Raw genomic sequence first — 13360 nt, 5'->3', positions numbered from 1 at the left:
GCAGAGAAAAGTCACAGTGAAAGATGTGGCGAATGCTTCCGATTACCTTTGAAGAAGTAAACTCGCTCATTTCCATCAATACTGGAGGCAGGCACTGCCAGCGATGCATCAATATTGTTCGGAATTCCAGGAAACCCATTCTTAATCAGTTTCGGAAAACCATCTTCCAGAATTCCATCGTTAAAGCGCCAGTAAGATTCATTCTGGAGGGCACCAAACACAACGTTAGAACCACATCGAGATCCGCAAATAAAGAATCAGTCGGCCGGCACGGAGTCACACTGCTTAGCACTGCTGCCTCACACTGGCACGGAGTCACACTGCTTAGCACTGCTGCCTCACACTGGCACGGAGTCACACTGCTTAGCACTGCTGCCTCACACTGGCACGGAGTCACACTGCTTAGCACTGCTGCCTCACACTGGCACTGCTGCCTCACACTGGCACGGAGTCACACTGCTTAGCACTGCTGCCTCACACTGGCACGGAGTCACACTGCTTAGCACTGCTGCCTCACACCGGCACGGAGTCACACTGCTTAGCACTGCTGCCTCACACCGGCACGGAGTCACACTGCTTAGCACTGCTGCCTCACACCGGCACGGAGTCACACTGCTTAGCACTGCTGCCTCACACTGGCACGGTCACACTGCTTAGCACTGCTGCCTCACACTGGCACAGAGTCACACTGCTTAGCACTGCTGCCTCACAACGGCACGGAGTCACACTGCTTAGCACTGCTGCCCCACACTGGCACGGAGTCACTCTGCTTAGCACTGCTGCCTCACACTGGCACGGTGTCACACTGCTTAGCACTGCTGCCTCACACCGGCACGGAGTCACACTGCTTAGCACTGCTGCCTCACACCGGCACGGAGTCACACTGCTTAGCACTGCTGCCTCACACTGGCACGGAGTCACACTGCTTAGCACTGCTGCCTCACACCGGCACGGAGTCACACTGCTTAGCACTGCTGCCTCACACCGGCACGGAGTCACACTGCTTAGCACTGCTGCCTCACACTGGCACGGAGTCACACTGCTTAGCACTGCTGCCTCACACTGGCACGGTGTCACAGTGCTTAGCACTGCTGCCTCACACTGGCACGGTGTCACACTGCTTAGCACTGCTGCCTCACTCTGGCACGGTCACACTGCTTAGCACTGCTGCCTCACACTGGCACGGTGTCACACTGCTTAGCACTGCTGCCTCACACTGGCACGGTGACACAGTGCTTAGCACTGCTGCCTCACACTGGCACGGAGTCACACTGCTTAGCACTGCTGCCTCACACTGGCACGGAGTCACACTGCTTAGCACTGCTGCCTCACACTGGCACGGTGACAGTGCTTAGCACTGCTGCCTCACACCGGCACGGAGTCACACTGCTTAGCACTGCTGCCTCACACCGGCACGGAGTCACACTGCTTAGCACTGCTGCCTCACACTGGCACGGTCACACTGCTTAGCACTGCTGCCTCACACTGGCACAGAGTCACACTGCTTAGCACTGCTGCCTCACAACGGCACGGAGTCACACTGCTTAGCACTGCTGCCCCACACTGGCACGGAGTCACTCTGCTTAGCACTGCTGCCTCACACTGGCACGGTGTCACACTGCTTAGCACTGCTGCCTCACACCGGCACGGAGTCACACTGCTTAGCACTGCTGCCTCACACCGGCACGGAGTCACACTGCTTAGCACTGCTGCCTCACACTGGCACGGAGTCACACTGCTTAGCACTGCTGCCTCACACCGGCACGGAGTCACACTGCTTAGCACTGCTGCCTCACACCGGCACGGAGTCACACTGCTTAGCACTGCTGCCTCACACTGGCACGGAGTCACACTGCTTAGCACTGCTGCCTCACACTGGCACGGTGTCACAGTGCTTAGCACTGCTGCCTCACACTGGCACGGTGTCACACTGCTTAGCACTGCTGCCTCACTCTGGCACGGTCACACTGCTTAGCACTGCTGCCTCACACTGGCACGGTGTCACACTGCTTAGCACTGCTGCCTCACACTGGCACGGTGACACAGTGCTTAGCACTGCTGCCTCACACTGGCACGGAGTCACACTGCTTAGCACTGCTGCCTCACACTGGCACGGAGTCACACTGCTTAGCACTGCTGCCTCACACTGGCACGGTGACACAGTGCTTAGCACTGCTGCCTCACACTGGCACGGTGTCACACTGCTTAGCACTGCTGCCTCACACTGGCACGGTGACACAGTGCTTAGCACTGCTGCCTCACACTGGCACGGTGTCACACTGCTTAGCACTGCTGCCTCACACTGGCACGGTGACAGTGCTTAGCACTGCTGCATCACACTGGCACGGTGACACAGTGCTTAGCACTGCTGCCTCACACTGGCACGGTGACAGTGCTTAGCACTACTGCCTCACACTGGCACGGTGGCACAGTGCTTAGCACTGCTGCTTCACACTGGCACGGTGACACAGTGCTTAGCGCTGCTGCTTCACACTGGCACGGTGACACAGTGCTTAGCACTGCTGGCTCACACTGGCACAGTGACACAGTGCTTAGCACAGCTGCCTCACACTGGCACAGTGACACAGTGCTTAGCACTGCTGCCTCACACTGGCACGGTGGCACAGTGCTTAGCACTGCTGCCTCACACTGGCACAGTGACACAGTGCTTAGCACTGCTGCCTCACACTGGCACGGTGGCACAGTGCTTAGCACTGCTGCCTCACACTGGCACGATGACACAGTGCTTAGCACAGCCGCCTCACACTGGCACGGTGGCACAGTGCTTAGCACTGCTGCCTCACACTGGCACTGTGACACAGTGGTTAGCACTGCCGCCTCACACTGGCATTGTGGCACATTGGTTAGCACTGCTGCCTCACACTGGCACGATGACACAGTGCTTAGCACTGCCGCCTCACACTGGCATGGTGGCACATTGGTTAGCACTGCCGCCTCACACTGCCACGGCGGCACAGTGGTTAGCACTGCTGCCTCACACTGGCATGGTGGCACAGTGGTTAGCACTGCTGCCTCACAGCACCAGGGACCCAGGTCCAATTTCAGCCTCGGGTCACTGTCTCTGCGGAGTCTGCACGTTCTCCCCGTGTCTGCGTGGGTTTCCTCCGGGTGCCCCGGTTTCCTCCCACAGTTCAAAGATATGCAGGTTAGGTTATGTGGATAGGGCGGAGCGGACATGGGTAGGGTGCTCATTCAAAGGGTTGGTGCAGACCCGATGGGCTGAATGGCCTCCTTCTGCACCTTAGGGACTCTATGATTCTAAGATTCACTGGAAAAATGACTCAGCTTCACGTAGAGCGAGACAATCCTCAAGCAAGCTGCAATTTTCAATCCTTTCCTCGAAGACAAATTACCTTTAGCAAAATTTTGACCAGCCAAAACTCCGAGGTAAAGCAAGGGGTCAGTTACGGAGTAAAGCTCCCTCTACACTGTCCCCATCGAACACTCCCAGGACAGGTACAGCACGGGGATAGATACAGAGTAAAGCTCCCTCTACACTGTCACCATCAAACACTCCCAGGACAGGTACAGCACGGGGATGGATACAGAGTAAAGCTCCCTCTACACTGTCACCATCAAACATTCCCAGGATAGGTACAGAACGGGGTTAGATACAGAGTAAAGCTCCCTCTACACTGTCCCCATCAAACACTCCCAGGACAGGTACAGCACAGGGTTAGATACAGAGTAAAGCTCCCTCTACACTGACCCCATCAAACACTCCCAGGACAGGTACAGCACGGGGTTAGATACAGAGTAAAGCTCCCTCTACACTGTCCCCATCAAACACTCCCAGGACAGGTACAGCACGGGGTTAGATACAGAGTAAAGCTCCCTCTACACTGTCCCCATCAAACATTCCCAGGACAGGTACAGCACAGAGTTAGATACAGAGTAAAGCTCCCTCTACACTGTCCCCATCAAACACTCCCAGGACAGGAACAGAACGGGGTTAGATACAGAGTAAAGCTCCCTCTACACTGTCCCCATCAAACACTCCCAGGACAGGTACAGCACGGGGTGAGATACAGAGTAAAGCTCCCTCTACACTGTCTCCATCAAACACTCCCAGGACAGGTACAGCACGGGGTTAGATACAGAGTATAGCTGAGCAGTAAAGTGCCTTCTGGTAAATACTGCCAGGTGATAATATCTAACAGTTGACAGTGTTTCCTGGGGTGGGGGTCACCGGCAATTCCTTGCTGCCTGGTATCCTCACCCGTCTCCGCTGTCACTGACCTGCACTCGTCCCGAGCTGAAAAGCCTCAGATTTCTCATCGATGTTTCCACATCCCCCCATGGTCTCACCCTCCCTATCTCGGTAACTCCTCCAGCAGCAGAACCTTCTGAGGTCTCAGAACTCCTCTCATTCTGCTCCCCTTCGCATCCATGATTTTAATCACTCCACCATTAGTGGTCACGGCTTTAGTTGCCTGGAGGCCCCAAGCTTTGGAATCCATCCCTCAACCTCGCCGCCTCTCCCTATCCCTCCTCCGTTAAAACATTCCTTAAAGCAACCTCTTGCCCAAGCTTATGGCCGTCTTTCCAAATATTGTTTGATAATCATCCAGTGAAGGGTGTGGAGGTGTTGAATTAATTAAATTTTGAGAGTAAAAGGAGAACAATTCAGAGCCAAAGCTGCATCCACGATATTCAAACCTTGAAGATGTAGGTTTTCCCCTCACAGTTCACTCGTGTGAGAGCAGCATCGATGGGACCAGGCATTCCCCATACGTCACTGATCAATCTGGGATGTTCTGAAACAACACTGAATTTATCCAGTTCATAATAGTATTCACCTGGATACAGACAAAAAATAGAACAGCAGGGTGTTAGATACAGAGTAAAGCTCCCTCTACACTGTCCCCATCAAACATTCCCAGGACAGGTACAGCACGGGGTTAGATACAGAGTAAAGCTCCCTCTACACTGTCCCCATCAAACACTCCCAGGACAGGTACAACACGGGGTTAGATACAGAGTAAAGCTCCCTCTACACTGTCACCATCAAACACTCCCAGGACAGGTACAGCACGGGGTTAGATACAGAGTAAAGCTCCCTCTACACTGTCCCCATCAAACACTCCCAGGACAGGTACAGCACGGGGTTAGATACAGAGTAAAGCTCCCTCTACACTGTCACCATCAAACACTCCCAGGACAGGTACAGCACGGGGTTAGATACAGAGTAAAGCTCCCTCTACACTGTCCCCATCAAACACTCCCAGGACAGGTACAGCACGGGGTTAGATACAGAGTAAAGCTCCCTCTACACTGTCCCATCAAACACTCCCAGGACAGGTACAGCACAGGGTTAGATACAGAGTAAAGCTCCCTCTACACTGACCCCATCAAACATTCCCAGGACAGGTACAGAACGGGGTTAGATACAGAGTAAAGCTCCCTCTACACTGTCCCCATCAAACACTCCCAGGACAGGTACAGCACGGGGTTAGATACAGAGTAAAGCTCCCTCTACACTGTCCCCATCAAACACTCCCAGGACAGGTACAGCACGGGGTTAAATACAGAGTAAAGCTCCCTCTACACTGTCCCCATCAAACACTCCCAGGACAGGTACAGCATGGGGTTCGATACAGAGTTCACCTGCAACCCAACAAAATCACTGAACTCACAGTAAAACCTATTCACATTTCCCTGCCAATTGAATGGCTGGATTGTGTCTGAGGGTCTGCGTCTGACATTGTTTGTGTGGATAGGTCCTCCAGCGGCAACTGCTGAGAATGGGTTGGTTTGGTCCCGGGTGCTCGCTCACGCGATCACCCGGCACTGTAAAATTAGAGTGTTGATTTCTGGGTGACATCAAGAAACTCATCACAATAGGTTTACAGGGTAGGATTAAGGGGGTAGGGTGGGGGAGTGGGCCTGTTAGGGTTGGTGCCGACACGATGGGCTGAATGGCCTCCTTCTGCACTTTAAGGATTCTGTGGATCTCTGGTAACACCAGGGAATCAAGTTGAACATTCACATCTGAGATGAATGGATATTTCTTTGGGTAGTTGTGCAAGGGGTTATTAATAACGGAGCGTGGCTGGCGTTAATCTACAGGGCAGCCATCAGACTGAATTGCGAATGGACATGAGGAGCTGGTTGGCCTCCCCCTTGTTCCCACAATTTTAGCTTAGAATCTTACCCTGGAAAGCAAAGATCGATCCATTCTTCAGGTCAGTGAATGCGTCAAAGGATTCTTCACTGGTGCACAAATTCACTGGCTCTTGCTCGGGCTCCAGCTCAGGCTCCAAGTCCAGCTCAGGCTCCAATTCTGGCTGTAGCTCTGGATCCAGCTCCGTGTCCAGGTCCAACTCTGGCTCCAGCTCCAGCTCCAGGTCCAGCTCCAGCTCCAGCTCCAGGTCCGGCTCCAGCTCCATGTCCAGGTCCAGCTCTGGCTCCAGCTCCGGGTCCAGCTCCAGCTCCAGGTCCAGGTCCAGCTCTGGCTCCAGCTCCAGGTCCAGGTCCAGGTCCAGCTCTGGCTCCGGCTCCAGCTCTGACTCTATTGTCCCGTTAATTGAGTCATCATAGTTGGGCATCATGTGCCCCATTGTATCAGTATATTCATCTTCAGGCAGGTGAAACACATCCCCACGGACTGGGAATACAAAGGAGAAATACAATTAATCCCAAACTGCTGAAATTCAGTTTTTTCTAATTATGGTTAAGATTCAGAGTAAAGTTCCCTCTACACTATCTCAAATTCCTTCAGGAACTGTGTGCCAGTGAGAGTCAGCACATTCAGGAACTGTGTCCCAGTGAGAGTCAGCACCTTCAGGAACTGTATCCCAGTGAGAGTCAGCACCTTCAGGAACTGTGTCCCAGTGAGAGTCAGCACCTTCAGGAACTGTGTCCCAGTGAGAGTCAGCACCTTCAGGAACTGTGTCCCAGTGAGAGTCAGCACCTTCAGGAACTGTATCCCAGTGAGAGTCAGCACCTTCAGGAACTGTCTCCCAGTGAGAGTCGGCACCTTCAGGAACTATGTCCCAGTGAGAGTCAGTACCTTCAGGAACTGTGTCCCAGTGAGAGTCAGCACCTTCAGGAACTGTGTCCCAGTGAGAGTCAGCACCTTCAGGAACTGTGTCCCAGTGAGAGTCAGCACCTTCAGGAACTGTGTCCCAGTGAGAGTCAGCACCTTCAGGAACTGTCCCCCAGTGAGAGTCGGCACCTTCAGGAACTATGTCCCAGTGAGAGTCAGTACCTTCAGGATCTGTGTCCCAGTGAGAGTCGGCACCTTCAGGAACTGTGTCCCAGTGAGAGTCAGCACCTTCAGGAACTGTGTCCCAGTGAGAATCAGCACCTTCAGGAACTGACCCACAGTGAGAGTCAGCACCTTCAGGAACTGTGTCCCAGTGAGAGTCAGCACCTTCAGGAACTGTCCCCCAGTGAGAGTCGGCACCTTCAGGAACTATGTCCCAGTGAGAGTCAGTACCTTCAGGATCTGTGTCCCAGTGAGAGTCAGCACCTTCAGGAACTGTGTCCGAGTGACAGTCAGCACCTTCAGCAACGGTGTCCCAGTGAGAGTCAGCACCTTCAGGAACTGTGTCCCAGTGAGAGTCAGCACCTTCAGGAACTGTGTCCCAGTGAGAGTCAGCACCTTCAGGAACTGTCCCCCAGTGAGAGTCGGCACCTTCAGGAACTGTGTCCCAGTGAGAGTCAGCACCTTCAGGAACTGTGTCCCAGTGAGAATCAGCACCTTCAGGAACTGACCCACAGTGAGAGTCAGCACCTTCAGGAACTGTGTCCCAGTGAGAGTCAGCACCTTCAGGAACTGTGTCCCAGTGAGTGTCAGCACCTTCAGGAACTGTCTCCCAGTGAGAGTCAGCACCTTCAGGAACTGTGTCCCAGTGAGAGTCAGCACCTTCAGGAACTATGTCCCAGTGAGAGTCAGTACCTTCAGGATCTGTGTCCCAGTGAGAGTCGGCACCTTCAGGAACTGTGTCCCAGTGAGAGTCAGCACCTTCAGGAACTGTGTCCCAGTGAGAATCAGCACCTTCAGGAACTGACCCACAGTGAGAGTCAGCACCTTCAGGAACTGTGTCCCAGTGAGAGTCAGCACCTTCAGGAACTGTCCCCCAGTGAGAGTCGGCACCTTCAGGAACTATGTCCCAGTGAGAGTCAGTACCTTCAGGATCTGTGTCCCAGTGAGAGTCAGCACCTTCAGGAACTGTGTCCGAGTGACAGTCAGCACCTTCAGCAACGGTGTCCCAGTGAGAGTCAGCACCTTCAGGAACTGTGTCCCAGTGAGAGTCAGCACCTTCAGGAACTGTGTCCCAGTGAGAGTCAGCACCTTCAGGAACTGTCCCCCAGTGAGAGTCGGCACCTTCAGGAACTGTGTCCCAGTGAGAGTCAGCACCTTCAGGAACTGTGTCCCAGTGAGAATCAGCACCTTCAGGAACTGACCCACAGTGAGAGTCAGCACCTTCAGGAACTGTGTCCCAGTGAGAGTCAGCACCTTCAGGAACTGTGTCCCAGTGAGTGTCAGCACCTTCAGGAACTGTCTCCCAGTGAGAGTCAGCACCTTCAGGAACTGTGTCCCAGTGAGAGTCAGCACCTTCAGGAACTGTGCCCCAGTGAGAGTCAGCACCTTCAGGAACTGTGTCCCAGTGAGAGTCGGCACCTTCAGGAACTGACTCACAGTGAGAGTCAGCACCTTCAGGAACTGTGTCCCAGTGAGAGTCAGCACCTTCAGGAACTGTGTCCCAGTGAGAGTCAGCACCTTCAGGAACTGTCCCCCAGTGAGAGTCAGCACCTTCAGGAACTGTGTCCAAGTGAGAGTCAGCACCTTCAGGAACTGTGTCCAGGGTGAGAGTCAGCACCTTCAGGAACTGTCCTCCAGTGAGAGTCAGCACCTTCAGGAACTGTGTCCCAGTGAGCGTCAGCACCTTCAGGAACTGTGTCCCAGTGAGAGTAGGCACCTTCAGGAACTGTCCCCCAGTGAGAGTCAGCACCTTCAGGGACTGTGTCCCAGTGAGAGTCGGCACCTTCAGGAACTGTGTCCCAGTGAGAGTCAGCACCTTCAGGTGTGTGTGTTTTTCTGTGTGTGTGTTTTTGTGCCTGTGTGTTTTTCTGTGTGTGTGTGTGTTTTTCTGTGTATGTGTTTTTCTGTGCCTGTGTTTTTCTGTGTGTGTTTCTGTGTGTGTGTGTGTTTTTCTGTGTGTGTTTTTGTGCCTGTGTGTTTTTCTGTGTATGTGTTTTTCTGTGTGTGTTTTTCTGTGTGTGTGTGTGTGTGTGTGTGTGTTTCTGTGTGTGTGTGTGTGTGTGTTTCTGTGTATGTGTGTGTGTTTTTCTGTGTGTGTTTTTCTGTGTGTGTGTGTGTGTGTTTCTGTGTGTGTGTGTGTGTGTTTCTGTGTATGTGTGTGTGTGTGTTTTTCTGTGTGTGTTTTTCTGTGTTTTTCTGTGTGTGTGTGTGTGTGTTTGTGTGTATGTGTGTGTGTGTTTTTCTGTGTGTGTTTTTCTGTGTGTGTGTTTCTGTGTATGTGTGTGTGTGTTTTTCTGTGTGTGTGTGTTTCTCTGTGTGTGTTTCTCTGTGTGTGTGTTTTTGTGCCTGTTGTGTGTGTTTTTCTGTGTGTGTATTTCTGTGTGTGTGTTTTTTGTGTGTGTTTTTGTGCATGTTTGTTTTTCTGTGTGTGTGTGTGTGTGTTTTTCTGTGTATGTGTTTTTCTGTGTGTGTGCGTGTGTGTGTGTTTCTGTGTGTGTGTTTTTCTGTGTGTGTGTGTGTGTGTGTTTCTGTGTGTGTGTGTGTTTTTCTGTGTCTGTGTTTTTCTGTGTGTGTTTCTGTGTGTGTGTTTTTGTGCCTGTGTGTGTTTTTCTGTGTGTGTGTGTGTGTGTGTTTTTCTGTGTGTGTGTGTTTTTTTCTCTGTGTGTTTTTCTGTGTGTGTTTTTCTGTGTGTGTGTGTTTTTGTGCCTGTGTGTGTTTTTCTGTGTGTGTTTTTCTGTGTGTGTGTTTCTGTGTGTGTGTGTTTTTCTGTGTGTGTGTGTTTTTGTGCCTGTGTGTGTTTTTCTGTGTGTGTGTGTGTGTTTTTCTGTGTGTGTGTTTTTCTGTGTGTGTGTGTTTTTCTGTGTGTGTGTGTTTCTGTGTGTGTGTTTCTCTGTGTGTGTGTTTCTCTGTGTGTGTGTTTCTGTGTTTTTCTGTGTGTGTGTGTTTTTGTGCCTGTTGTGTGTGTTTTTCTGTGTGTATTTCTGTGTGTGTGTTTTTTGTGTGTGTTTTTGTGCATGTTTGTTTTTCTGTGTGTGTGTGTGTGTGTTTTTCTGTGTATGTGTTTTTCTGTGTGTGTTTTTCTGTGTGTGTGCGTGTGTGTGTGTTTCTGTGTGTGTGTTTTTCTGTGTGTGTGTGTGTGTGTGTTTCTGTGTGTGTGTGTGTTTTTCTGTGTGTGTGTGTGTGTGTTTCTGTGTGTGTGTGTGTTTTTCTGTGTCTGTGTTTTTCTGTGTGTGTTTCTGTGTGTGTGTTTTTGTGCCTGTGTGTGTTTTTCTGTGTGTGTGTGTTTTTCTGTGTGTGTGTGTTTTTTTCTCTGTGTGTTTTTCTGTGTGTGTTTTTCTGTGTGTGTGTGTTTTTGTGCCTGTGTGTGTTTTTCTGTGTGTGTTTTTCTGTGTGTGTGTTTCTGTGTGTGTGTGTTTTTCTGTGTGTGTGTGTTTTTGTGCCTGTGTGTGTTTTTCTGTGTGTGTGTGTGTGTTTTTCTGTGTGTGTGTTTTTCTGTGTGTGTGTGTTTTTGTGCCTGTGTGTTTTTTCTGTGCCTGTGTTTTTCTGTGTGTGTGTTTTTCTGTGTGTGTGTGTTTTTCTGTGTGTGTGTTTTTCTGTGTGTGTGTGTTTTTCTGTGTGTGTGTGTGTGTTTTTCTGTGTGTGTGTTTTTTTCTGTGTGTGTGTGTGTGTTTTTGTGCCTGTGTGTGTTTTTCTGTGTGTGTGTGTGTGTTTTTCTGTGTGTGTGTGTGTTTTTCTGTGTGTGTGTGTTTTTGTGCCTGTGTGTGTTTTTCTGTGTGTGTGTGTGTGTTTTTCTGTGTGTGTGTGTGTTTTTCTGTGTGTGTGTGTGTGTGTTTTTCTGTGTGTGTCTCTCTATCTGATTTAGTTTTGTACCTTTTTTACAGGCGGTATGGTAATCCGTGCAGCAGCTCTTGTAGAATCTGCACAGGCTGTCACACTGACATTTCTTTAAAGAAAAGAAGCCCAGGTCACAGCGACCGACACATGACTCTGCAAAACAATAACACACAGACTGCAGATCAAGAAAAGAATGGTGTGTATCGCACTAGAGCCAAGCAAGAATTCTGAGGCATTGTCACTTTGTTTATTCAGCAAACACAGCACCCATTTTGTGTGCAGGAAGATCCCAACAAACAGCAACGAGACCTGCTCATCCATCTATATCGTGGGGGCATGAGTTGTGGGAAAGTGGTTGGGGCAGGGAAGCAGGATACTCGCTGGGTCTGGAACAGTGCCGCTGTAACTGGCTGTCGGGGCCTCGATTTAACCTGAATCATGACCGCACTGCGCAGTGCAGCACTTCCTCAGTGTCGTTCTGAGAGTGCAAGCCTGCATTATGTGCCCAGGTCTCAAGGCTGGTTCTCAAACCCACAACCTTCTGACCCAGAGGTGAAACTTCTACCTTGTGACTCACAGAGGATACATTTCCTAATTCTTTCCCCTGCTCTGCACAAATCATCGTTGACATTTCAGTGACTCGGGAGAATTTGCCACTCTTTTAAAAACACTTTTCACCCTTTTCGTCACGTCCAGTCACCAACTCCCAACAGTTGTTCTGGATGACCAAACCCTCTTAAGGTTTTTTTTAAGTTTCTCATTGGACGCCCAAACTTCATCAGCATGTCTGACAGCCGGGGGGCGAGGTCCCCATCACATAGGATATCCCTCAACACCTTCCAAACCCCCGACCACTACCACCTGCGAGGGCAGGGGCAGCAGGCCCATGGAAACACCACCACCTGGAGGTTCCCCTCCATGCCACTCGCCACCCCGACATAGAATCATAGAAGGAGGCCATTCGTCCCATCGAGTCTGCACCGGCTCTTGGAAAGAGCACCCTACCCAAGCCCATACCTCCACCCTATACCCATAACCCAGTAACCCCACCCAACACTAAGGGCAATTTTGGACACTAAGGGCAATTTAGAAATATATCGCCGTTCCTTCACTGTCACTCAGTCCAAATTCTGAAACACCCTCTCTAACAGCACTGTGGGTGTACCTACACATGGATTGCAGCGGTTTGAGAAGGCAGCTCACCATGACCTTCTCAAGGGCAATTCGGGATGGGTATTAAATGCTGCTGACCCTCCCTGCGATGCTCAAAGCCTACATGTTTTTTTTCTTTAGAAATTTAGAGTACCCAATCTTTTTTTTCCAATGAAGGGGTAATTTGGCGTGGCCAATCCATCTAACCTGCACATCTTTGGGTTGTGGGGGTGAGGCCCACGCAGACACGGGGAGAATGTGCAAACTCCACACGGGGTCGGTATTGAACCTGGGTCCTCAGCGCCGTGAGGCAGCAGTGCTAACCACTGCACCGCTCTCTCATATCCCATATGAAAGAATATTTTCTTTACCTTCATCAGAATATACAGCGCTGAGGAGAGAGCAACTGAGTAGAGCAATCAGTGGCTTCATTGCTGAAGAGGCGATTCTGTTAAAGTCTGGAATTGGATTTGGGTATTTAACCTCCTCGTGTTTGTTTGGTTGGGCTATCTGTTTGAACAATTCCATTGATTTTCAGTAATGTTTAATGGAACAAAGAATCACATCGATTTTCCTTTCTGCTTGTGGGAAGTGAAAAAACCCTCTTTTAAACAGGATGGGGAAAAACACACAGATCGGAATCTTATATTCCTTCATCAGTTTTTCAATAACCAAGTGTGTTCATAAATATATTTTGTCGTGTTTAGAATCGAATCGAATCCTCTTGAGGCAAAGCTTTAGCCCGGACCTGGGAGATCACAGAACGTGTCCAAACAGAGAAGGGGGTTTTGGTAAATGTTTTTAAATAAACACAGTTTCCTGACAAACTGTTAATCTTTAATTCTTTTATGACTCAGCAATGTTTCTGCTTGAACGTTTGTGCAAGATGTTGCTCAGGTCACAGGGGTCTGTCTCAGTGTAGTTTTGGGTGCTGTCGAACGGGGGGGGGTGGGGGGGGATATAACGTTATCGAGGTGTAGTTTCCACTTTGGGCTCAATCAGAAAGTCCAGGCACAGTTTGAGCCTGAATCTATGCTGGTCTCTCCGAAGTGAATTCAAGTTACTGCCCAACCTCATTATCATAATTACAAATGTTTAACACGCCACGAACTAGCTGTTGGCAGAAGAAAATTCTTTAATTTC

The 13360-nt window shown here is 50.6% G+C and overlaps 1 protein-coding gene across 2 annotated transcripts in view; it reads right to left on the bottom strand.

Moving 5' to 3' along the window:
• The window catches only part of LOC140387000 (vitronectin-like), a 34442-nt gene extending 21564 nt beyond the window's left edge, over positions 1–12878 (bottom strand). The window contains exons 1-5 of one of the 2 annotated variants that reach the window (XM_072469970.1): positions 12589–12878; positions 11102–11218; positions 6176–6628; positions 4681–4820; positions 47–203 (exon numbers count right to left, since the gene is read on the bottom strand). In XM_072469970.1, the coding sequence (XP_072326071.1) occupies positions 47–203; positions 4681–4820; positions 6176–6628; positions 11102–11218; positions 12589–12745 (1024 nt within the window). In that variant the 5' untranslated portion in view covers positions 12746–12878. The remainder of the gene's footprint in view (positions 1–46; positions 204–4680; positions 4821–6175; positions 6629–11101; positions 11219–12588) is intronic. The other variant, XM_072469969.1, reaches the window with a different exon arrangement.
• Positions 12879–13360: the final 482 nt, after the last annotated feature.

This window comes from Scyliorhinus torazame, chromosome 12 (assembly GCF_047496885.1).
Source record: "Scyliorhinus torazame isolate Kashiwa2021f chromosome 12, sScyTor2.1, whole genome shotgun sequence".
NCBI classification, from domain to species: Eukaryota; Metazoa; Chordata; class Chondrichthyes; order Carcharhiniformes; family Scyliorhinidae; genus Scyliorhinus; species Scyliorhinus torazame.
The sequence above is the reverse complement of the archived record's forward strand: the minus strand, read 5'-3'. Positions and strand labels throughout refer to the sequence as shown.